The sequence below is a fragment of the Vigna angularis genome, chromosome 3 (genome assembly GCF_016808095.1).
Source record: "Vigna angularis cultivar LongXiaoDou No.4 chromosome 3, ASM1680809v1, whole genome shotgun sequence".
Classification (NCBI taxonomy): Eukaryota; Viridiplantae; Streptophyta; class Magnoliopsida; order Fabales; family Fabaceae; genus Vigna; species Vigna angularis.
In genome coordinates this window covers 14,020,412-14,046,716 of record NC_068972.1, presented here as the reverse complement: position 1 = coordinate 14,046,716, position 26,305 = coordinate 14,020,412, and the positions used below count along the sequence as shown (strand labels likewise).

At 34.6% G+C, this 26,305-nt stretch overlaps 4 protein-coding genes across 9 annotated transcripts; 3 read left to right on the top strand and 1 right to left on the bottom strand.

Moving 5' to 3' along the window:
* The first annotated feature begins 2,637 nt into the window (after positions 1 to 2,637).
* LOC108323128 (pentatricopeptide repeat-containing protein At1g08610) lies at positions 2,638 to 6,703 on the top strand. 2 transcript variants are annotated; one of them, XM_017555488.2, is made up of 3 exons: positions 2,638 to 2,808; positions 3,345 to 5,274; positions 6,382 to 6,703. In XM_017555488.2, exon 2 carries the CDS (start codon positions 3,432 to 3,434, stop codon positions 5,202 to 5,204), a length of 1,773 nt encoding a protein of 590 aa, XP_017410977.1. In that variant the 5' UTR covers positions 2,638 to 2,808; positions 3,345 to 3,431; the 3' UTR covers positions 5,205 to 5,274; positions 6,382 to 6,703. The 2 variants fall into 2 exon arrangements, with proteins under 2 accessions (XP_017410977.1, XP_017410979.1); XM_017555490.2 differs by having other exon boundaries at positions 3,326 to 5,274.
* Positions 6,704 to 7,324: 621 nt separating this feature from the next.
* LOC108323084 (pentatricopeptide repeat-containing protein At3g04760, chloroplastic) lies at positions 7,325 to 9,344 on the bottom strand. The gene has a single exon (XM_017555427.2). It carries the CDS (start codon positions 9,177 to 9,179, stop codon positions 7,467 to 7,469), a length of 1,713 nt encoding a protein of 570 aa, XP_017410916.1. The 5' UTR covers positions 9,180 to 9,344; the 3' UTR covers positions 7,325 to 7,466.
* Positions 9,345 to 9,930: 586 nt separating this feature from the next.
* LOC108323127 (probable serine/threonine protein phosphatase 2A regulatory subunit B''delta) lies at positions 9,931 to 20,007 on the top strand. Of its 5 annotated transcripts, none has more exons than XM_017555486.2 (13): positions 9,931 to 10,453; positions 11,046 to 11,282; positions 11,922 to 12,027; positions 12,294 to 12,390; positions 13,615 to 13,720; positions 13,956 to 14,046; positions 16,594 to 16,735; positions 16,849 to 16,996; positions 17,176 to 17,285; positions 18,350 to 18,506; positions 18,746 to 18,871; positions 18,979 to 19,130; positions 19,383 to 20,007. In XM_017555486.2, exons 1-12 carry the CDS (start codon positions 10,301 to 10,303, stop codon positions 19,117 to 19,119), a joined length of 1,614 nt encoding a protein of 537 aa, XP_017410975.1. In that variant the 5' UTR covers positions 9,931 to 10,300; the 3' UTR covers positions 19,120 to 19,130; positions 19,383 to 20,007. The 5 variants fall into 5 exon arrangements, with proteins under 5 accessions (XP_017410975.1, XP_017410974.1, XP_017410973.1 ...); XM_017555485.2 differs by having other exon boundaries at positions 19,333 to 20,007; XM_017555484.2 differs by having other exon boundaries at positions 9,932 to 10,453; positions 19,328 to 20,007.
* Positions 20,008 to 22,723: 2,716 nt separating this feature from the next.
* LOC108323071 (phosphoenolpyruvate carboxylase kinase 2) lies at positions 22,724 to 24,271 on the top strand. Its single transcript, XM_017555405.2, has 2 exons — positions 22,724 to 23,683; positions 23,779 to 24,271. The coding sequence occupies exons 1-2, from the start codon at positions 22,906 to 22,908 to the stop codon at positions 23,823 to 23,825; spliced, it is 825 nt and encodes a 274-aa protein (XP_017410894.1). The 5' UTR covers positions 22,724 to 22,905; the 3' UTR covers positions 23,826 to 24,271.
* Positions 24,272 to 26,305: the final 2,034 nt, after the last annotated feature.

Here is a 26,305-nt window from a genome sequence, read left to right as displayed (position 1 = left end):
ACAAATTAGTTAATATTTTCCATTTTTTAAAGTCCACAAATTTTCAAGTAAAATTTGTTTGACCTAATTTATTTTCATCAATATTTTTTCTCGTCCAGTGTTTCTACTATGAGTCAAATGAAACTTGGTAATGATGTTATACTTTTTGTAGGCAATGTATGATAACTTTCTACTCAATCGTGAATAGACGTATAAATAAATAAAAAAATCGGTCGTTTATATGTTCAAAACTGAAAATAGTTATAAATAGAAATTTTGGGTTGGAAAAAAATACATAAAAAGAGTCAATTTTGACCCGGCTTATTAAGAACTAGGTTCACACGGGTTGAACCTGTGGTGGGTCGGGTTGGCTCACCAATCAATATATATTTTTAAATAAATTAAATTAATTATTCAAATCCTGTTTTTTTTATTGAAATCAAATTAATTGAATTAATTATTCAAAATGCACAATTTTTATTTAGCAATAGAGCCTTTCGACTGTCTTTCCAAAAATTCTCTTCTGCAAATAAAACTCCAAGATTATAGATTGGATAATATTATAGATGGAGATAAAGAAAAAAATGCTTCTAAGAGAGCATAATACTGTGGATTTATCCATTCATGACTCCAATTTAATAGATGGATAATATTATAGATTGGATAATTCAGGAATATATCATTTGTTTTATCTTGTTATATATTTTTGTTAACGACTATATGTAGTTTCTTGGTCAAAAGATTGAGTATGTCTCATTAAACTAAATTGGCAAAATTTTATGCTATCAATTAAAATATATATATAACAATATATTTCTTCGTTCATTTTCTTTTATATCAATTGGTCTAATTATTATTATTTTAATTTGATTAATCAAAGTAACATGTTATAAGAATCTCAGGAGAGGAGGGTGAAACAAAAGTTAATTAAGCGAGCCAATCAGCCAATCCGTTTAACCCACCAACTCGTGGTGGGTCGGGTCGAGTTCGAATTTTTTTGACTCGCTAATAAATGAGTCGGGTTGGGTTGGCTCACTAAGTGACCAACCTGTGGTGGGTCGGGTCGGGTTACCCGTTTTGACAGCTCTAATATATAATAATTAATCTTTAATTTATATTATTCTAAATAAATTACATTTTTGACAAATAGCTTGATGAGGAGGTTAAATCACTTACAATCAAACCAAAATCAGACGGGTAAGTGAAGAGGGTAAGGTTGGTTTTTCACACAAAAATTAAAGAAGTACTTTAGTACATTAACTTTAAGTGTTACGGTAACCTAGGATGCGTTCACTTGATGAAGTATATTTGAGGGAGAGGGACTGAATTTGAACAGATATAAGAGTAAAAGTAAATTATGTGTTTTTTTTAAGGAAATTTGGAGGGGATTGATAAGGAATTTAAAAATAAAGTGTGTATAAAATTTGATGGTTATAATAGATAAAAAGTGTTTAATTAATAAAATTAAAGATTATCAAAATATTCTTAATTATAAAAATAACATAAAATGATGACAATTATGTTCTGTGGAGGAAGTGATTTCCTTTATAATGACTGCGTCATCTTCAACCTCATGTTTAAACCTTACTTAAGACAAGTATAACATCATTATGATCAATGAAGCATGACGACTCACCTAAAAAAACGCTCAACAAAATTCTCTCCACCATAACAAAAATCTTAGTTCCTCTTTCAATTCATTGAATACTTTGAAAACTCCAAGAGGAACTCGAAGACCACACCCTTTATACCTGAGAACTAAGCTTATACTTATGGAGGGAAGTTATTATATCACCAACCACATACCAATCTACTAGCCATATTTAATGGCTGCATAATGCTCTCCCATGAAGGGTTTAAAAATTTCAAAATGAAATAGTATGGTCAGGAATCTTGTGTTGATTGTTGTGTTTTGTTTATCAGGTGTTTTATCAACTCAAGAGTCTCTCAGGCATGCGAAGAAAGTAACGAAAGTTACTCGCGATGAAATCTCTGTACCTCTATTTTCATTTATAATATTTATTAATTAATATTATTAATAAAGGAAAAAACATATGGAATGATTCCAATTATGTATAATCGATTACACTAAACCGGGGTTAAATATGACATTTTTCCAAAAATCACTTCAAATTTGTGTAGATATATAAAGATGGAAAAAAAAGTATTTATCCCACAAATTCTCACTTTTAATTGCTTGAAATCTATAAAAACAAATATAAAAAACTACGTAAGTCCGTTTCCACTAATTTGTCTTAAAAGTAAATTATAGTAAACAAACAGAGTCTTAATGTTATTTCAGGAAGGGAAGAAAGAAGCAACTACAAGAACAAAAAAAGTTATACAATTATGCTTAATTGTGTAATTTCCTTAATTTAATGTTAGGAGTTTTGGACCTATATTTTAGATAAAAAGAAAATGAAAACCATTTAAAATAGTTTGAGAACATGGATTATGTGATTTAACGCAAAATAAAATATAAGAAATTTCACGTTTTGCTCTAGTGTAAAAAAAACATTTACATTTTTTTAAATCTAAATATGCATATTTAATAATTAATTTTTTAATCATAATTTCATTGAAAATTGAAATATTTATAATAAATCATTTACTAATAAATTATCATTTTAAAAAACATTCTTAACAAATTCGCTCTGATGTTGCAGGGGTAGGCTCGTTGTGGGTTTTAGATATAAAAACTCGTAAACCCCAACTACTTCGTCATCTCCACCGCCTTGCCGCCACAGCCATTGACCCTCCGAAGCTGCTGCATTTCTCGACGGTTCTTTCTCAAGCCTTTGCTTCCACTGCTCACTGTCACTTCTACTGGTGAGACTGGGCGCAATTTTCTTACTCTTAGATAACATTCAACCATAATTTCAATTTCTACTCTCTACAATTGTTTTGCCCCAACTATGGCCCCTTTAGAATCTCTAACCACTGATTGTTGCTATTACTCTAATCAAAATTATCCTCCTCTCTCTTCACTCTCTCTCCGCTAGATAATGTTACGTTACCTTATCCTTTCCGTGCTCAACATATGCCTATATTAACTTCCATTTTCCATCAATAACCCCTAAATATGTATATGATTTTTTTTTTTGCTTTGTAATGTACAGATAAGCAGTTTAGCTTTCTTTCGATATTTCATCTTTGCATTATTTGTTTTAATCTGCACTTTTGGGTCATGCTAGCAAATGATGCAACTATATTGCTACAAGAATACTATTGTGATGATTATTAGAATTTCCGGTTATGTTATTTCCGTCTCCCATTAGTGGTGTTGTATGCTTCTTCTTTTTGTTTTTCGTATGTGTTTATTGTAACAAGTTTTGAACTTTTATAGCTGAGTCCCACCTTTGTAGGGAAAAGAGGATAGGTGAATGAGAAGTGCGCCAGCCGTTTATATAGCTTGAGAGTGCCCAATCAATATACTTGACCGAACAACTAAGATGGGTCATATAGGTACTCTGCAAAACAATTTTCTCAGCTTCCATTCTTTGAATGGTCTGCTTGGTTGTAACAAAGAAGAGAGCTGTATTTTTGGGGCTAATTCTGCTCCGGATCACAGTTCAAGGAAAGAACCGCCTACCCTACACCGACTCTACTTTGGTGATTACTTTTGTTCAACTAAATATCATTTTCCTTGGAAAGGATTGCGGTGTAAAAGTTTTCACGGAAGTGTTTTAATTGATAGAGTTGTTGAAGTTGAAAATGGAGGTCGTGGCTTTGGAAGCGATTATGTTGGTGTAAGGAGAAATTCCGGGGATTTAAAGGATTCGGACAATGCTAGAAACTCTACGAGTCTGTCACCTGAGGAGGCACCATTCGTTGAAAATGATGAAACGACCAACAATAAAATTCTTCAGAGGCTCTGCAGTTTGGGAAAGTTAACAGTGGCGGCTAGGTTGATTGATATCATGGCTCGGAAAAGTCAAATACCGCATTTCCCTTCTTGCACCAATTTGATCCGAGGTTTTATTAGAAAAGGTGTTGTAGGTGAAGCTTGCAAAATAATGAACAAAATGGTCATGTCTGGTGGCATTCCTGACACAATTACATACAACATGGTTATTAGTGGCCTGTGTAAAAAAGGTCATTTAAGATCTGCCCTTGATCTAGTAGAAGATATGAGCCTGAGTGGTTGCTCCCCAGATGCAGTTACTTATAATACAGTAATTCGCTGCCTATTTGATAAGGGGGATTATCATCAGGCAGTTAGTTTCTGGAGAGACCAATTGAGAAAAGGCTGCCCTCCTTATCTGATTACTTATTCAGTGCTTATTGAGCTGGTTTGCAGATATTGTGGGGCTGCTCACGCCCTAGAAGTACTGGAAGATCTGGCAATGGAAGGCTGTTATCCTGATATCATTACATATAACTCTCTTGTAAATTTGACTTCTAAACAAGGGAAATACAAGGATACATCTTTGGTTATATCAAATCTTCTATCCCATGGAATGCAGCCCAATGTTGTGACATACAATACCCTTATCCACTCTCTTATTAACCATCGATATTGGGATGAAGTTGACGATGTTGTGAGGATTATGCACGAGACTTCCTGTCCTCCTACACAAGTTACATACAATATCCTTCTAAATGGCTTTTGTAAATCTGGACTTTTGGATCGTGCCTTAAGCCTCTACAGCACAATGGTTAGTAAGAACTGTTCGCCAGACATTATAACATACAATACTCTTCTGAGTGGTATATGTAAGGAGGGGTTTATAGATGAGGGCAGCCAGTTACTTAACCTATTGGCAGGTACTAGCTGTTCTCCTGGATTAGTCACCTATAATATTTTAATTGATGGGTTGGCTAGATTGGGTTTCATGGAGTCAGCAAAAAAATTCTATGATGAAATGGTGGAAAACGGAATCATTCCTGATGAAATTACTCACAGTAGTTTGACTTGGGGGTTTTGTGGGGCAGATCAATTCGAAGAAGCTACGGAGCTGCTAAAGGAAATGCGTGAGAAAGAACAACGGATTAAAAGTACTGCATATAAATGTGTAATCCTTGGATTATGCAGGCAAAAGAAGGTTGAGATTGCAATTCAAGTGCTAGATTTGATGGTGAAAAGTCAATGCAATCCAGATAAGAGGATATATTCTGCTTTAATCAAAGCTGTCGCTGATGGGGGAATGCAAAGGGAGGCTAATGATTTGCATCAGACGTTGATCAAATGGAATATTCTGAAAGAAGAAATCATTTTGGATTAGTTGAAGTTTGTGTATAAAGATAGGCACAATTTCACACTTCAGGTCACGTACAGATTATACGTTCTCTCAGGTAATTCTTTTGATCCCTTTTGCTCGTGGGAATTTGATCGTGCCTATTTGAATTAGTTTCACACTTCCTAAGTTCTCTCTAATTCTCTTTCTTTCTAATCATGGTTAAGATTGGAGTGAGATGTCGGTGTTACACACCCTAAGTTTTCTCTAATTCTATTTCTCCCTATTCGTGGTAGAGATTATAGAGATAAAGAATTTGGGGAACAAATCTTCCCCTGAACACAAGGGGATCCAAATCCTTCTTTCTGAGGTTGATTATTGGTGGAATGTAATGATAGCTAACTCCATAAGTCTTTTGTTTCTATTCTAGTTCAGAATGTTTTTTTTTTTCTTTTTTTTCTTAAAACAGATACGTGTTACAATGACATTGCTTTAGTGCATTTTCCCTTCTTTTTTTGTTAATTTACAACTTGCCTCGTTCTTTCAGGTCGATAGTGACAATTTGCAACCACCCTGGGTGCTATTACATTTTACTAAATTAAGTACAATTGACTATCGTTGATCTTAAGCAATAATTACATTTTAAGTTGTTGACATTAATAAAATGAAATGTCCATGTTATATAGGCCATAAGGCTACTAGAGAGTTGAGTTTCTTGTAATAATGTTTAAGTTTATGTTTGGATATCTAGTGGTAAATGAAATGGAATGCGAGGTGATGGAGCAAAATAGAATAGAGTAAGATGGGGGCAAACTTACTATTACTTTTATGATGAAATGTAAAAAAGAAAGAAGACAGATTCTATATTATACCCTCAAGTTAGATGGATGAAAGAGGAGGTGTTGGATGTTATGGAAGGGATTGCGTTCCATCTTATTTCACTGTAAACTAACTTTAAACAATTCAAATAATGGAATCTATTATAATTCCATTCCATCAATTCTTTTGTTAATTCTAGCATATCCTTGAATTTTAATTTCATTTCTACTGTCAGCTTAGCTTTTGATATCAGAATATTAGATGAAGTTGGAAGGCATTTTACTAGATTTTTATTTAGTAAACCTCTACTCTTGTGCTTGAGATTGTAAACATCGGTGAATTAATCTTTACTTAATTTGTGTGGCTAAGACTCTCTAATTTTTGCTGTGGGTATTTGCCAATGTAGGAAAACATGTTGGGAAGTTTTGACGGATAGTTGCGTGGGGCTGCAAGATCCGACGGTATTGGCTAATACTGTCTCTCAGCATGAACTAGAATTTCGGTAGTTGTGGTTGACAAGAACATGTGCTGGTGTTAAGTTATTTTTGAAGTCAATCCAATCTTCAAGTTTTGTCCATGTGTTAATTTTGGTAGTTTTAATTTCGTTCCGTTGACTTGTATAATACAATCTAAAGAGCAATTTCCCATTTCAATAACATTAAGATAGCATGTAGTAATCATGGGTGTTTTTGATTTTTTGGAGTTATCTATGTCAAACATCTTTTGTAGTTCATTGCATTATTTAGATTGACAAATTAAGATACCTTGAAGTCCAAGAAAGAAGGGTAATCTGTCTCAGGTCTCTGGGGATTGTCTGTCTCAGGTCTTGGAGTGCGATTTGTATTTCTGTTGGAGAATTTTACTGAACTCCAATTGATTTTAAGATGAAATCCGACATGTTCACCAACGCGAACCTCTCGAACTCCTGCGTTAAAACTTGTGAATTCTTGGCGAATGTATCTATTAGGTGATCCAAAAGTAGTATCATCTATAAAAATCTGAACTAAAAATATGTCATCGAATCATTAAGGAATAGAGTAGAATTAACCTTTTGAAATCTCTCAAATTACCTAACCTTTCACGTCAGTTCGTTGTCAAGTGAGAAGTTATTTTTAAATCTCCACTATATTATTTTATTTACTGCATAAATCATAGTATGTTGGAATTGCTAATTGTTACTGCTAAGAAATTAAAAGGATTTTTTTAATGATAAAGAAATAGGTTCTCGTGTGATATTTTAATCATTGTTTAGCAAGATCTGTATAAGCTATAGATTTTGACAGATTTCAATTTTCTGTACAAGTCATCGGAAAACAATGAGGCAAAAATTTGGCACTTGAAACAATAGAGACTTGGTAATGACAGTCCATTTGATATTTTCTGTCCTTCAAACTGCACCTCTAAAACAGTAAATTAACAAATGACGCATTAAAATGATCTGAGCAAACTCTCAATTAGAAGACTCAGGTAAATCAGCTTTGTGTACGAGAATCAGGCACGGAAAAGGCTTTGTTTGTTTAAACGTCTGAATAAATCTTGAGAAATAGCATTAATACTAGCAAGGGATTTTGCCAGCTCCATAGCATCACTTGGCCATCCAGCATAGCTAACCCCTTCGACCAACAACGTGTAGGTTGTTTCATTTGGCTGACATCCATTGTCAACCATAACAGCAAGCACCTCAATGGCATCCACCATTCTGTGTGCTTTGCACAACCCAAGAAGAACAATGTTGTAACTAATAACAGTAGGTTGCCACTCACTCCTTTCCATGTCTACCAACAATCCAATGGCTTCATCTACCATCCCATCTCTGCACAAACAAGATATGAGTGAATTATAAGTGATCCTATCAGGATCAACACCGTTGTTCAGCATCTCCAAAACCATCCCCAATGCTCTAATTTTGTCCCCACTACTCCACAGTGCTCCCAACATTGTGTTATATGAACTCACATTTGGAGGACAGCCCACTTCATCAAGCTTCTTAAAGATGGTCAAAGCCTCATCACCTCTTCCCTTCTTACACAGAGACCCCATGATAGTGTTGTAGTTGACAATATCAGGTAACCACCCAGCAGATATCATATCATCCACAAACCCTATAGCCAAATCCACTTTTCCCTCTTTGCAGAACGCAGAAATCAACGGATCATAGCAATAAGCATCAGGGCTCAACCCTTTCTCCTTCATAACCTTTAACAAATCCACAGCCTCCCCAGTTTTGCCATCACGGCAAAGCGAATTAATCAAAACGCTGTAAGTCACAACATTCGGCTCACAACCCTTCAACATCATATCAGACATCAACCTCTCCCCAGTTTCCCATCTTCCCTCATTCAAAAGACCCTTCAAAACCAAGTTGTAGAGGTTCAAACTCGGGGTGGTGCTCAAATTGCAAACAAAGTCAAACGCTCGATACACCAATCCTTGTTTGCACATGCCCCTCACAATCACATTGTAAGTATACATATCAGGTTGAAGCCCTCTTGACATCATCTCATCAAGAAGCTTCATTGCCTCATCAATGCCACCGTGTATGATAGTCGCTTCTATCAAGATGGTGTAAGTGATCACAGTGGGGTTGCAGTTATCTTTCATCAACTGATCCATAACCTTCATAGCCAAATCAAGCTTTCCCCTTGCACAGAGGCTCCCAATGAGAATGTTGTAGGTGACAACATCAGGGGAGAATCCTCTGTCCTTCATTCTTACAAGCACCCCATTTGCAGCATCAAATCTATCGCTCCTGCAGAACCCACTAATCACTGCATTGTAAGCAAAAGCATCAGGGTCACCATGCTGTTCCAGAATCTCCATGACTCGCACCGCTTTCTCCGTTTTCTTGGAAGTGAACAAGCCCTTGATGAGCTTGGTGCAGAGAATGACGTCGGGTTTGTAATTCCTCTTCACCATTTGCTCCAGAAAATAGAGGGCTTCGGTGTACTTGCCCGTTTTGCACAACCTGTTGAGGGCTCTCATGTGATGGGTGTCTCGAAAATCGTAGTGTCGGGGCCCAGTGTCTGAAGAATTCACCCTCCCGTTTCCCTTATTGTAGTTGTTCTTTCGCTTCCTGGGGTTGTCTTCATTTAGAACCGGGATTCTGCATGTGATGACAGCGTTGGGTTTTGGATGCCACGAACTCTTCGAGTTTGTTCGAAGTGAGAGGGTATGCGACAGGAATTCGGTTGAAACTGTTGTCATTGACGATGCTGTAAGTTCAACTTCCGAGTTTCTCTACTCATCGACAAATGGGTACCCACAACGGAAGTGGCAGAGCAAAAATTAGGGGTTGGTTTGTGGATAAGGGGTTGAAAGAGTGCAGTTGGGGCGTGAATCCAACACCAACACAAAGAAATCGATTCCAGACCGCAATTATTATTTTATGTTTATTTAAACTTTTTTTATCCTATCTTTTTTCGTGTTCATGGATGCCACAAAAATGCTCAAAGTGACTTTTTTATAAGAATAAATTTGAAAATAAATTTTTTTAATCTATTACATCAATTTAATTCTATATTAATTTTTATAACTTTTTTTTTATTTACGTCCAAATTTACTCAAATAAATAATAATAAAATTTATCTTCAAATTCTCTCAAATTTTTTCAATTATTCTCTCACAAATTCTCTCAAATTTTTTCGATCACATTTTTGTAAATCCATTCAAATTAACAAAAAACCTAAGAATATAATAATATTCAATTACCATCTCTTCATGTATAAAATACATAATTACTAATTTTTTTCAACTTTTAGAAATTCAATAATGTAATTTTACATTAACTAATAGTAAATTATTAATAAATGAATATCATACGTCATCCATACGTTAATATTATCTACCAAAGAATTACATATTTATATTTTTAGAAATTTAAAAAATATCATATAGAAAAGATTATCAAGTCTAATTTTTTGTTTCTTTTGCTTTCTAATTTCATTTTTCTTTGAGAAAAAAACAAATTCTCGCTCTCTTCCCTTTTCTTTCTGCACTATTATTTGTTCCTTCTCTCTCAATAACCTTTTCTCGTTTTCCTTCGCTTTCTGTCCATTCCAAATATTTCATCACATCACCATTGCCGTACATATTTTATGTTTTTGTTGATTGATTCTAAATTTTAATTGTGAAGAGATCTAGGGTTGTGCCCCTGAAGCTCCCAATCTGAATATCTGAACCGCATTTGTTCCATTTCGATATAGCAGTATCAACTTCATGCATTTTTTTTAAAGGAGGAAAGAAAAATCAAACTTAGGATCAGCGTTGATCTCTGTGCGCAGTGATTTGGTTTGTGAATGAGAGATACGGTAACGAGATTGTTTTAGATGAAAATGGAGGTCGTCGTCACTGATGCGGCGTCGTTGGACGTCGAATTGTTGCTGCTCCCAGACTTTTCCGCTTTGGCACTCAAGTCTAACCACAATTTCATCGAGAAGCTCTTCGACCAATGGTTGTCGCTTCCGGAAAGTAATCGATTGGTAGGCTTCCTTCCGTTTCGGAATCTGAACTTTGCTGCATTGCTGATTTGAGGAGTCTCCTTGATTAGCTTTTGTTCCCTTCGTTGATATATTTGTATGTATACGTGTGCATGAAGAATGTAGCGATTTGAAATAAATCAATGGAGGTGTCGAAAGGGGCGAGATAGTATCCGTGGTTACAAGACAATGATTATTTAGATAATTAAGGTTTGGGGAAAAGATGCATCAGTTTTATATTATGTTAACTCGTTGAGTTGTGGGTCCCGTTCCACACAGATGTGAGAATTATCAATTTTCAGGGATGAATGAGTTGTTCTACTTATTATTGTGTTGTAATCAACTTCAACTACCATAGCTCTATCTCTTACGACAAATGACCATGGCCAAGTTTTTGTATATCCTATCTACTCCAGAACAATATAAATAGATAGGTATAACTGAAATGTATGAAATGCTGGTTGAAAACGCTATACCTTTTGTATTTTGTTTTTGGATTTCCTGAAACTGTTATGCCGTTCTCCTGGACATTCCACAAAAAATAGCCTGCAAAGTTGGTGATATTGTTTTAACATCTCCCTTTTTAATTATGCAGGTAACATCGTTACTCAATGAAGCAAAGTCGGGTGTTCCCTTGAATGTCCCGGGGAATTGCTCTAGTCCAAATGCTACCAGTAATTCTGCGCCTTCCATGTTTCCTGCTGGCACTGCTCCGCCTCTTTCACCAAGAACATCTGGTTCCCCTCGCATTCTGAAACAAAGAGTTGCGTTTTCCAATTTGGGTTCCCCTTTGAAAGTTGTCAGTGAGCCAGTTAAAGAAGTGATACCACAGGTTAGGGCAGTCTGGTATGCCTTTCCGTTTAATTTCTAAAATGTATCATAGAATAGGGAAGAAATTAAAAAACTCAAGAATTTGTGAAAGGAGGATAAGACATCCTCCAAAACAGAAAAAGAAAATACCTCCCTGAGAAGAAGAAAACATTCAGCCAAGATGCTCAATCCCATAACATATATTATATATGAAATGACAAATTTTACCTAGACAGTCTCGTGCAGAAACACCAAAGAAAGGCTATAAACCATACTATCCCATATATTTATAGATGGTCGACTGACAGAGACATCCTTAAATATGTGACTTTGCACAACAACCATATGTCCCAAAGAAATGAATGAACTGCAGATTATCACAAAAACTCTTACATTGGGGTTTTTCTTAAGCTTGTTACTTAATAATAAATAGTTGTTCCAAAGTAGAAGGACACTTCTAACCCTGCTGGCAAACCCCCCATGAATGTGTAGGAAATAATTTATACCAATCCTATTAAGAACTGCTGTCCAGTTCTCGTAGCTTAGGTTTTGTTTGATGATAACTTTCTATTGTACTGGGATTGTTATGTGTGTGTTTATCCTTCCTTTTTTCTCATTTCCTTCCATTTTGATGTAATCACAATTTTTTGCTCATTTGCAGTTCTACTATCAAAATGGACGTCCACCTACAAATGAACTCAAAGAACAGTGCTTGTTTAAAATTGATCGAGCATTTCATCGACATATGGATGGCCTGCAGGTTCATGGTGAGATATCACACATAAGTAGCTGATATAGCCTAAAGGGCCATTTTGTTGCACCTGGGGAAAGTGATTTTATATTAGGTTCATGTTTTAATTTTCTAAGTAATCAGATTCTCACACCACCCTCTTTAAGTTGAGTAAAAATAACTTATTTTAAGTATTGCCAGAGATCAAAAGGGGATGTTCTATATAAATTCACTTTCTAATATAATAAAGAGTTGTAGCAGCCAGTTCTGAGAATCATTTTACTTGTTTTCTTTAAATGTCAGAATTCAAATCAATTACTAAGGAAGTTTGCAAGCTGCCATCTTTTTTTTCCACTACTCTTTTCCGAAAGATTGACAATGGAACTGGTGTTGTGACAAGGTGTGTAATTTATTTTTCTTAAACTTGTTAACTTTTTTGGTGTCATGGATTGCGATTCTTGTTTGAGCTGCTGCGAATTTCAAACTTTTAGGTCTAGGTAATGGGCTAGCATAACAAATATCATAAGTCATTCAAAAAGTTTTTTCATAGCTGAACTCCCAATTATTGAATTATTTATTTTTGTAAAAGCATCTTGTTTTGAAATTTGACCCTTTTCCTGACTTGTGATCTACATTATCCATTTCCTGTATCTTGTTCTTCTTCTTTCCCTTTTCCTTTTTTTTTTGTGTGTGTTGAAAATATTTTCCAGCACATTTATATTTGCTTGATGAAATCTCCACCATCACTTGTGGATTCTCTTAAGCCTATGGGTACCTTAACGCCTCACTATTTTATTGCTTCTTGATTTCAGTTTTGGTAATAAGTTTAATTTTAACGGATCCACCTTATATATATTTTATTTTCTAAATCTTCTGTTTAATTTTAAGGGTGTTTTATTCTTTGCACCAATTTTTATAACACATATTCTGGCATTGAACCATCCAAGGCTCAAAGGAAGGGAAGCCAGACAGTATTTAGGAGAGGCCAAAGTATAAACTGGAGGACAGGATTACATCTAATATACTCCTGACTGCATGTTTTTTAATGGTATAGTTTTAATAAGAAATCAAGGAAAGTTTAGTCTAAACTTGAGCTTTGGAAAGAACCTTTGGAATCAAAGGGTTTTTGTTTGCATACAAGTAAGGCAAAGTATATGTATTAGTATTGCTATTACAGCAAGCAATTAGGGAAAATCAATTGGAAGTGAAACTGGGAGAAGATACTGCACAAGTTTAAAAGTTCAGATATTTGGAATCAATGATGGGAAATCAAAGAGAATGTCACACACAGATGCAACTTGGACGACTAAAACAACAAAGACATTGAGGTTGTGGATGGCACTATATGTTGTCATTTTAGTCGGGAAAGATGTTTGTAGGCATACTGATGAAATGTTTTCAGTGCAAATCCTTTTACTTTTTCTGAATTTCCGTCTTTTGTCACCCATCACCATATGTTATGCTGGTTGAATTATTGGGTGAAATTTTTTGTATTTGATAAGGTATATTGGTTAATTTGGTTCTCTCCTTTAGCCTAATGCAGGCAATCATTGATTAATGGTCTTGTGCCTAGAAGTTATTATTTCCTTATACTTATTCTTAAATTTGTGAAATGTTCATATAGGAACGCATTTGTTGAATATTGGATTAATGGCAACATGTTGACAATGGATATAGCTACGGTAATATTCAAAATATTAAAGCAACCACAGCTGAGTTACATTACTCAGGTTTTTTCTCTAATTTATTTTTCTTTCCTTTTGCTTTTTATTTCTTTTAAATTCCTTCTGTTCATCCTAAAGGTACATTTAGTCTTAGACTATCAAAAAATGTCACTTCGTATTTTAATTCAGTTTCATTCTAGGAGGATTTATCTTTTTAAAGGGATCTTGCTTGTTGATTTCTTTGGCTTTCATATTTTGTTCATATCCATCTTTCTTAGAGCAATACTCTACTACATTTCAGGATGATTTTAAGCCTGTGCTTCGTGAGCTTTTAGCAACTCATCCAGGCCTGGAGTTCCTGCAGAGCACGCCTGAGTTTCAAGAGCGATATGGTTTGTAATTGTTTTTTTTTTTTTTGTAAGCATATGGTTTGTAATTGTAGATTGATGCAATGATTTTAAATTCTTCTATCACATGTAGTTCATTGAAACTTTATTTTTCCTATCGAGTGGAAATTTTGTTTCATTTACTAATCAGTTTCCATGAGATATACTCAGGCTTGGTCTTTTTGTGACTTGCCATGGTATCTAATAAGACCCCTATGCCTAAGGTGTACATTAGGATACAGAAGTGGGGTACTGCACTTGATCAGAATAAGGATAGAATTGGGTGCTTAACTAACTGCTAACTTGGCATTAGTGGCCTGGGCTGCGCATAAGTTGTTAGAGAGAGAGAAAGTATAAATAGGTGGTTGTAGGGAAAGTTGACTGGAATTGTCTGAAACTTGGGATAGAATTGGGCTGTGTTGAATTTTTCCCTGTTATGATTTTTTTCATCTGCTATTTCTATGCTCTGAATCTCATTGATTCTGGCTGGAACCTCTGTTATTAATACAACTGGAATTGGTTGTTCTATCATATTTTTCTGGTTCCTATCCGTATCTTTGTGATACGTTCCTAGTTCCTGATCATAAAACAAATTTAATTATATGATTAGAAACAAGGATAATTGCAGGCACTGTATAGAAACTAACAATTTTTAAGATGAAGGCATATAAATGGTACTAAAAATGGGCATATTCTTTTTTTTTTGCCATCCTGTATCAGTTATCCAAAATAAATACGACAATAATATTTGGTTGGAGTGCATCTCTTTGTTATACTTATACAGATGTTTGGACAAGACAAAAGTGAGCTTCATAAGGTGAGGGGGAGGGGCAAGGCTGAAAGCAATGTGTAATTTTGTATAAATAGACTTTTGAACTTCAGTTGTGAGATTAATCAGGGATTTTCCTGCATGTGTTTCACTGTTTCTGATTTTCTAGTAGGAGGAGCATTCTTGTGTTTCAGACTCCATTCATGTATCTCATGTTTATATGCATTTACTGTTTACTTTGTAAATTTCAATGTTTCTTATTTTCTAGTGGGTAGAGTATTCCTATAGTTTAGACTCCATTCATGTATCTCATGTTTATATGCATTTACCGTTTCATTGGTAAATTATTGGTTAGGTAGTTCCACTTAATTAACACTGTTAAGAAAGAGCAGACATTGACATTTGACTGAAAGGGTGTCTGAATAAATAACGGATGCAAGTTTATAGTGTTATTGTTGCATTAATTATACATTCATGGTGTATATTCTGTTTCCTATAAATAAAATATTCCATTCTTATAGGCCACAATTATTACAAGTACAAAATATATTACTCTGATTTTCAACAAATACTACCCTGTTCCCTTTTAACTATCTTGCAAGGTTTTTATTTAGACATGAATAAATGCAATAAATTTTGTTGATCGTAGTAAAATAGTTAAGAAGTTTCCTATTTTACCCTTTTTCGTTTCTAGTTCATAATAAAATTGTATTAGTTTTTCCTTTTTCACTTTCATTGCATGTGCAAATAAATAAATTAAAAATTATTAGAGGATTAACTGTATAATTAAAAAAAATATTAATGTTATCTATTTGAATAGAATAGACAAACAGCAACAAAAAATTTCAAAAAACCTGACACGTAAAGGAACATAGAAAGTAATGGCCTAGGTGTTAGTCATCACTAAGTCTATTACTATATATATGGGTGATGTGTCTAACCTATGTGATACAAATTTTACCAAATAAGTTGGATCTTGTTTGTCTTTGAATTCACGTTGTGTTAGAGTCTGTCTAATATTAATGTTGGGTTACCTACAAATATCTCAACACACTTCCTGCTCTAGATATCAAATGTCTACCATTAATGGTGTGCAAAGGTGTCCGACTTTGCTTAAAGTGAAAAATATGGCTAGAATGTAGTCGCCCTGACTTTAGGAATCTTCCTCCCTTGAGCCTACTTTTTATTTTGAGGGTGAACAAGCTCGGTCCATTTTAATATGGTATTAGAATTTAGAGCATTGCCATTCAATGGGAACTGTCCTGACACAGTTCCACTGCCAGACTCCTTATTTAAGTATGGAACCAATATGTTTTTAAACATTTTTCCATAATTTCCAGGTTAAATCTTTAACAAACTTTCTGGTAACTTCTATTTCAACCCTAATTTTTAGTTCCTGCTGCCAGTCCTCCTTCCAGTGATCGGAAATTAATAGACTTCTTCTCTATGTTCTCGTTTCGTCTTTAAATTCTCCCCCTTAAATCCAACTGGGTAAATAGGTCAGTTAAGCAGTTATTTAATTAAATCATATTCTTATCACATGATAGCTTATATCGTAAATTTAGCTACGAACTTATTGGAATGTGCTAAAAGAAGCTTATGAGAATTATAAGCCATTTTCGATACTCCAAATAAACTAAGCAGAAGCTTTTCCAGTGGCCACCTAAAGGTGATTGTTGAAACTTGAAATCTATGCCAGTTTGGGTTTAACTGGTCTTGATTTCTGGTGCAATATTATTTAGTATTGAGTACGCTAATCTTAATTTATTTTTTCAATGTCCCAGCTGAAACTGTAGTATACAGAATCTATTATTACATTAATAGATCTGGAAATGGTTGTCTCACTTTGAGGGAACTGAAGCGTGGAAACATAATTGATGCAATGATGCATGCTGATGAAGAAGAAGATATCAACAAGGTTTTGAGGTAGATAAACTATAATTATCTTTAACCTTACACAATGTCTCTGTTTAGGTGCCAAAACATTGTCATACCAAAATATACTGATTGTTTTTACTTTACCTGATAATTGATTGTAGGTACTTCTCTTATGAGCATTTTTATGTTATATACTGCAAGTTTTGGGAGCTGGATACAGATCATGATTTCCTGATAGACAAAGAGAATCTTATCAGATATGGTAACCATGCGCTTACCTACCGAATTGTTGATAGAATATTTTGTCAGGTTTGTGTAAATTACATGTTTCCTCTGTCTTTGAGATTTAATTGTTTCTAACTTCAGTAACAAACCCAACACCCATTCTCTTTTGAATGCAAATATTTAGTTCAGTGTCCATCCACTTTTATTTTTCAAATCATTTATTGAAGATGCAGATTTTGACTTGCTTCAATATTATCTTTCAGATCCCAAGAAAGTTTACCAGTAAGGCTGGGGGAAAGATGGGATATGAAGATTTTGTTTATTTCATACTGGCAGAGGAGGATAAACCGTCTGAACCAAGTCTTGAGTATTGGTATTTGCTTCTCATTCATTATCTATTTCATTTGTTGGTTCTTTTTTTTAAAGGAGTTTTCAGATTAGTTTCTCAGGATGGTGCTTTGCTAGATTAGGCATATGGATAAAATGTGCTTTATTTGATTGGATTTTGAATGGTGCTCATCCCTGTGCTGGGATCCATTCTTTATGAAGCTTTATCTGTAGCTGGACGTCTAGAATGTTATGTACATTAATCAAAGGCATTGTGCAAAAGAGAACAGTTCTATTTGTGCCAAGCAACCCATGTGCTTGAGACTGTGAATATGTTATTGTAAGTTTGGTCAACTGCATTCTGTAGTCTGATCAAGTGTAGTATCAAATGACTATAGTATACTAGACAGTTGGTAAAGGATGCTTGGCATATCAGAAAATTGGACAGTGGAAACTGAACTATTGAAAATTTGGGCCATATTGTGCAGAACAATTAAAGGAAAATTGATAATGAGATGACCCTCTGCACTTTTCCATCTATCTAAGTCTGGAGTTGGAATATATGATAGGAACATCGAGTAGTATCGAATTCTCATTGGAGTACTAGTGTTTGGTTCTCCCCCATAATAGCTAGCTAGCTTTTGAAGGTGGGTCCCCCAACTGCCTTGGTACTTATCAATTTAAGGCTGGTTGGTAATGTCTCGGAAAAAGCTGCCTGCAAAGGGTTCACCGAGTGAAGTGTTGTTGAGTGCAAGTTGCCGAAACGTGGGCCCTTAGGTTGGTGCTAGGAACATAGGTACCATGGGGTGCCCAAGCTCCACATTGAGTTGTGTGGAATGCTTGGTGGAGTATTTAAGTGTTTTTTTCTCCCCATTTAATATCTAGCTTTTAAAGGTCGGTTCCCCAACTGTCTTGGTACTTATCAGTATACTTTTCATCCTTTGCAAAGTGTCGGAGCAAAATGATATGCTTTACATTGTAACAGCTCTTTTATATCTTCACCAGAAAGCATGCTAATTGGTAGACAGTGGATATTTTACTTTGTGGTTAACATGTTTTCCAACTTTTTAACCATAATCGTATGGGCTGACTTGAAAATATTACTATTAGGTTCAAGTGCATAGATTTGGATGGAAATGGAGTTCTGACAAGAAATGAACTGCAATTTTTTTATGAAGAGCAATTGCATCGGATGGAGTGCATGGCCCAAGAGCCTGTGCTTTTTGAGGACATATTATGTCAGATAATTGACATGATTAAACCTAAGGTTTGCCTTTCCGTCTTTTGCTGATTGTTTGATCTGTTATTGTAACATTGTTAGGTAACATTACCTGGAAAAGTGAGTGCAGATCTAGTGAGAAGTTTAATATTTTTTTCCTGGAATAAAGCTTATCCCAAACATTTTGTCCCCCCTTCTCTTTTCCTCTATATCTTTGGTTGGTGTCATGTCAGTGTTGATTTATTATTTTGATGTTTTTTAATCTGTTGAAAATTTTCGCTCTGCAGGATGAGAGCTTTATAACTCTGCGTGATCTGAAAGGTGGTAAACTTTCAGGAAGTGTTTTCAACATCCTGTTCAATCTGAACAAGTTCATGGCCTTTGAAACTCGTGACCCATTTTTGATCCGTCAGGTGCATGAAATATTTGATAAATTTTGTTGCATTGTTGAGTTGTATGTGGACTTGGCTACTGTTAGTGACATCGTTAGTAATTGGTATGCATGTTTTTGTGTGATTAGGAACGTGAGAATCCAACATTGACAGAGTGGGATCGATTTGCTCATAGAGAATACATCAGGCTTTCAATGGAAGAAGACGTAGAAGATGTCTCCAACGGAAGTGCAGAAGTCTGGGATGAATCACTGGAGGCTCCTTTCTAAACATATCTTAGGTAAGTGTTTTTGAAATAAGACTTTTCTTTTGACTTCTGACCATGCTACGTGCTTAGAAGTTTGATTTATGTTACTGGAAAGGTGAAATCAGGAACTTGAGGTCTTCGTTCAGTGCAATGTCTATTCCCTCCACTCTTTTTTTAACATTCTGAATTTCTCTTACTTTGGGCGTTGTATATGTGTGTGTGTGTATTAGCACAGGGATGAAAAGAAATTAATGCCCAATAACTGATAGACTGGCCATTATTCAGAGACACTGGGCTCAGGATCAGCTTTAAGTGGGGACTGTGCCAATTTTGCTTCAACTAGTGGGAAATTCCGAAGCTAAGAAAATGTGTTTTGGTGGGCAAGTTCCAAAAATATTCTGATATGCTGGTAGTGATAAAACTTTGGGTCATTATCATGGAAGTTTTGTTGCCTTCTGTGGCTGTTCGTGCAAAATGAGGACGTTTTCTGAGAAGATTGAATATTATTAACAACAGTGAGTATGTTATTCGGGGGACCCAAGTTGTTAAGGAACATAAGTAGCAATATTTTCTCACCTTTGGAACTTTTAGTTGTTTGCTTCAGTGATCGACCCCCTTTTGCCCCAGATCTGTTGAAGAGTGCATTTGTTTCATCATCTCTGGTTGCCGCCTTTCACTGAATATTTTTGTTAGGCATCGTAGAATTTAACGAGTAATGCTAGACAAATAAAAATGTCACATTTTTTTTCTGGATGATGAGATTTATCTTTCAAGATGTATGCAAGGATTATAGTGATTCTTCCGTATACATAATAGTTGACTATTTTTTTATATTGGGAGGACGGTGGGCTGAAGACGGTGTATGTTTCATCCAATCGCTTTGTACATTGCATATATTTCTTTTGAATCATCCTACTTTTGTCTGGTATTTTTCTTGAAGAAAGACGTAGATATAGTGATCTACACCGTTATTGCTAAATCCAGTTGAAGTTTGAAGGTGACCAAGAGCCCATTTGTATTAGGTTTAGGAGCGAAAAGAAAAGTTGCTTTAGGATTTGAGATTGACTTATGAAAAAATGGAGCCTAAGTAAGAAATCAGTATCTGGAAAATGTTACCGAGACTATTTAAAGGTCAACTAGTGATGGGTTTGGGATTGATCAGTTCTATTGGTAATTTATTGACACAGTATAGAGTCAGTATTTTTGGGCTAAGTCTTAATTACTAATCAATTGTTTGACTGGAGAGGTGCAGGCTTTATTGACTCATTTTTAAATCATATTTGAACTTGTATAAGTGCATCTGGCTATACTTATAAATTGAAAATTATCGAAGTATTAATTTGTTAAATAAATGAGAGTTAACATAAAATTGTAGTGCATCCCTTCTCTCTAATCCAGAGTGGTGTTTTTTGGGTGAAGAGTGAAGACCAGTGGGTAGAAAGAGGAAATTGGAGTGGCATAAAGCTATGCAACGTGGTCGCTAATAGTTACTTTTCTCTCCAATATCTGGATCGATTGTCCTGTCTTGTACGTTGCACTGTCCGGTCAGTCATACGGAGTCTGCCATTTAACAAAAATAAATAATCTTAACCTTTTTTTAAGGTGGTCTTTTCTCAATGGCTACATATCCGGAAAAGCTGTGGTCCATATCCTTATCATCATTTTCAATGGACCCCAGCCCAATAACTTTTCTTTACCTTTCTAATACAAAATACATTTCACTATTAACAAAAGAGAAAATTGACCCCAAACCAAGCCATCCGTTCTTCGATTTAGGCAAAAAAAATATTGCCATGGTGGAGGGAACACTCACTTGGTACCCCACAAATCTTCCACTTGTTTAATTCAATCAAAATATCTTTCGCTTTTTTTAAATTGGAATTTAATTTTTGTGGCCGTTAGATCGTTCCAGTTTATAGATTAGATAGAATGCTAAATCCCACCCCCTTTAGTTAGAAAAATTAGTTTCACTAGTATATCCTGGAGATATTTTGTTATTAATATATTCCTTTTGGTATACTTTTATTTTTAGAATGATATACTTTTGTATAGGTTGTATATAGGATGTCCTCATGTGTTTGGATCTGTTTAGTTTAGAGTAGATTTGAAGAAGAGTGAGTAGATGAGCTTGATGGGATGGAAAGAAGATTGTGTTGTTTGGATTAAGAAATAGGTGTGATTTGAATAGATTTGAGATGAATATTTGTGAAATTTTGTGTATAATGTGAAGAATACGATAGATTAAAAAATATTTTAATAGATAAAATTATATAATTACTATTTTAACTTTGAAAATAAATGTGATGATTTTAATTTTAAATGGAAATGGTATTAAAATTGGTATTTATAATTATAAAAAATTAAATTAGGAAGATAAAATTAAAAGAGAATTGTAGAGAGAAAAATTAATTTCATTTTTTAAATACTATGGTGGCGCTATGTTTCACATCCACCAAACAAAATATACCCATTTAAACACTTATAATTGACAACTTAAATTATCTACCAAATTAAAAATCATTTAATAACTTAAATAATAATATTTTAATTATATTTATTTTATTTTACTGTACTTTATTTTAAATAGGTAATAAAATGACTGTGAACGTATTATTTTCCTTACACCATGAATTCATTCTCTCTCTCGGAATCCAGCACTCAAGTGAGACTAATTTTGACTTTGTGTATAACTTGAGTAGTATTTCCTAACTTAAATCGTGCCTAAAAATTTCTTCACAATCACCGAAACAAACAGTAACCCATCCTCACATTAACGCGTGAATAATGTGACACCCTGAAATAAACACACTGTTAGATTTGATTGTAAAGAATATATTACAATAACCTTTTTTTGAAGAATTTACGAAAATTATATTTTTATTTTATTTTTCTTAATAATTTAAATCCAATCTAGAACACATATTAAAAATAATATAGAGCTTATCGCATATGAAATTAAAAGAAAAAAAAAGGAAGAAATATAGGAAATGGAATAATAATAATTGGACAGTTTCGTGTCAAATCTAATTAGGAAAAAATACTTGATAACATAAAGTATGATAAAAAAAAGAGTCTGAATGAGTTGGTGTCATACAAGGAATGGGAAAAGAAAAGGTGGTGTGACAGTATAAGTTAGGTTGTGAGCTTGAAATCAAAGTCTAGGTGTGAGCAGCCCATAGAGGTGAACTCAGCTACTTTACCAAACTTGAGGCTCAATACAAATGTCATGCGAAATTCTGACTATTAAAGTAATTAAGACTTTCGGTTTCCAGGAGGTATATTCTAAGGATAGCCTTTCCTTATGCCAATTCGTTTACTCCCCGAAAAGAAAAAGGCATCAAAGAGAATCCTCCTTTATAAAACCATTAAAATAAGCACTTGCAAAACAACAAGATTCAACTTGTATAACAAGAAACCAAATTCGTTTCTCTAATTCAGGCCTAATAGTTATAGTATTGGTTAAAGGGAAGGGTGATAAGAGGTGTAGGCAGAGCGTGAAAGAAACGTAATGTGTGTGTGTGTGTGTGTGAGAGAGAGAGAGAGAGAGAGAGAGAGAGAGAGAGAGAGAGAGAGAGAGAGAGAGAGAGAGAGAGAGAGAGAGAGAGAGAGAGAGAGAGAGAGAGAGTTAAGTTGAGAGAGTGAAGAAGTGGTATCCAAAAACGAATATTCCATTTCAATACTCCGCCACATATTGGGTCCCTTTCTTTCCCCATCTTTCGCGCTTCCCCTTTTTTCTATAAAAACAGAGTAACCAAACAAACCCCACAACACAACACAAAAGAGAAAAAAAAAAACGGAAGAAAGAAGAATGTGCGAAGCGCTGAAGACGCAGTACCAGGTAAACGAGGAGATCGGTCGTGGACGGTTCGGAACCATCTTCCGCTGTTTCCACCCTCTCTCCAACGAACCCTACGCCTGCAAGGTCATCGACAAGTCTCTCCTCGCCGATTCCACCGACCGCGAGTGTCTCCAGAACGAACCAAAATTCATGACCCTTCTCTCTCCTCACCCTAACATCCTTCAAATCTTCGATGTCTTCGAGGACGACGATTATCTCTCCATCGTCATGGACCTCTGCCAGCCCCACACGCTCTTCGACCGCATCGTTAACGGCCCAATCTCCGAGACCCAGGCGGCCGTCCTCATCAAGAGCCTTCTCGAAGGCCTGGCCCACTGCCATCGCATGGGCGTGGCCCACCGCGACATCAAGCCCGACAATGTTCTCTTCGACTCCGCGGATAATCTCAAGCTGGCGGACTTCGGGTCGGCGGAGTGGTTCGGCGACGGGAGCACCATGAGTGGCGTGGTGGGGACGCCGTACTACGTGGCGCCGGAGGTTGTGATGGGAAGGGAGTATGATGAGAAAGTTGATGTGTGGAGCTGTGGTGTTATTTTGTATATAATGTTGGCAGGGATTCCCCCTTTCTATGGAGACTCTGCTGCCGAGATCTTTGAGGCTGTGGTTAGGGCTAACCTTCGCTTCCCTTCTAGAATCTTCCGGAATGTCTCCCCCGCCGCCAAGGATCTCCTCAGAAAAATGATCTGTCGAGACCCTTCTAGAAGGTTCTCAGCAGAACAAGCCTTGAGTAAGTTCATCACTTTCTGGGGAACGAGTCTTCGTGTTCGTGTTTCTCGTTAATTTTGGGGATTTTGTGCTGATGGGTTGTTTTCTTATTTGTAGGACATCCTTGGATCTTGAGTGCTGGTGACACAGCTCAGTTGACTTGAACGTGAGATGAATGCAATGGAGGTAGATATACATATATAGAGAGAGAAAGAGAAAGAGAGACACGACCTAAGCTATCTTTACTTGGTTGGAGTAGCTGATTTTGCCCCTTGTCTTTGTTCTCTTCTACTATTACAATAAGCTGGTCTACTCGTGGTGGCAGAGGAAGGAACGGAGCAGAGGAAGCTTCTGTAAATTCTGGTGGTTGCAAGTAGATTTTTTCCCTTTTTGTTTTTTTATCATGGAATCTGAGAGAGACTCTCTATGTATGTATGTATGTGAGTCCAGAGAATCTTGTTTTCTTCCACTCTCGATGATTTTCTCTGTATAGAAAGTGAGAAAGTGGGTTATCTCCCTGACTCCCCCACTACACAGTGGATTTTCAAACTGCCTCTGTTGTTCTTGTAAATGCAATAACCATAATAATAATGATAATTTTGAGTGAATATGTTACTGGCTTCTCCATCTCTTTTCATCTCAACGTATTCATTTCTCTTTTCTTTTGGCCTCATTATCAAATTAAATACAGATTCTGCTATAAAAGAATCAATTCAGAGAGTAAGGAAAGACAGAGGAAGAAGATGAACCTTCAAACGAACATTTTAGTGGTTATTTTATTGATAATTTTAAATTTTATATAGTTCGAACATTAAATTTGACACACCAAGAAGATCTATGATGTGTATTTCAGATACTCACATGTCAAATTTTGTGTGTACTTTCAGCAACAATTTAGTCTTGCTGAAATTTCAAGCCACAAAAGGAACCAACCTGTCATCAAGGTTTACAGAGTCTTCAGCACGACTAAAGACTTCTTTTCTTTGGAATAAAATATCCTTAGTTAGAATTAATTCAACCCATTTTCATAAATTTTAAAATTTCAATTTCCAATTTCAACCTATGAATATTATCATAGCATTAGTATTTATATGTCCTCCTCGTCTTATAATTATTAAAAAATGTTTAAATATTTATTTTGATAAAGTTTAGCTTTTACAAAATGAATCTTTTTAAAATTACTTAACCTCTAATTCAACTCAACCCATTTACAATTAAATTAAGTTGTTAAATATAAAATATATAAATCCAACTTATTAAATCCGATTATATATTAAATTAAACTCCATCTAATCTCAAGCCTCTCCTTACCACCATATCAATTGAGTAAGAACTTACATTAAAATTAGTGTCTACAATGACCCTTGGATTTATCTTTGAGACCTTTAGAAAATTGTTTTCTGACGGATACATTTATAAAAGTTTAATAATATAATATACTTTATTGTATTAGTATTTCAACTACTTTAGTGATATTTTTTTTACACATTTTCTATTACCTTACTTGTAAGAATATTATGCTGATATATATTTATACAATCACATTTAACTTCTTATAACTCTTTATTATAATAACACAACTAATAATAAATTTTAAAATAAATTAGTTATAATCTTTATAAATAAAAGTTAGATATTTAGTTTATTTAAAAATTTCTAATTTTCATAAAAAAAAAATACATGTTGTATTGTTTTTTTTTATTGTGATATATTTTAACCAAAGAAACTAGTGAAGTGTATTCAGTTTCGATTGGAATAAATTTGGATGGATTGGTTAAGAAGGGATATTGTTAGTATATAATTGAATTTTAAAACCTAATACGGATTTCTTGATTGATTCTCAAGGATTTGTTAAATTGAACAAGCATTAATTTGGCTAAGAAAAGGAACTAAATAATATCTCTTTGCAAGTGTGATAGTTGTTTGGTTAAATAAAATATATGCAAGTGTAGATAAGTGAATCATGAGATTTTGTATGTATGATTGTTGGTTCTATTGTTGTATGTGTTATGGTAAACATAAGATTACTTCTTGGTGGTGTTAGGAAACCAAGAAAATTGCTATGTTTAAGTTGTTGTTTACATTGTTCTTACATTAAGTATTGTTTAAGCGATATCTTGTCATTTTGCAAGGTTTAAATGATGTACATTAAGTGTGTTAATCGGTTTTAATGTATAAGTATAGAGAAAAATTTTGAACTCATTTGAATTTTTCTAATAAATGGATGTCACTCGAAATTTAATTATACATACTCTATAATGTAATTAACATTAAGATGCATGACATGTTTTTATGTATATAATATATAAATTAATTTTAAAGACTTTTATTTAAACGATATTATAATTACAACTTTATTTTACTAGTGTTTAATAATAATTTTAATACGATCATGTATAAGAAGAACTTTTTTTAACAAGGATTTAATATTTTATTTCGCATTCAATTAATTATTTGAAAATATATTCTTTTTGAATGATGTATTTCTCCAACTTCAAGTTATAATTAAGACACTCAAATAATAAACCAATCATTTCACAACTTCTAAACGAGGTATATTAACTATACATAGTATAGTAGGTCTTACAATAAATATAAAGATATATATTTTTTGGCTTAGGAGGAAAAAGAATTATGAAGAAAA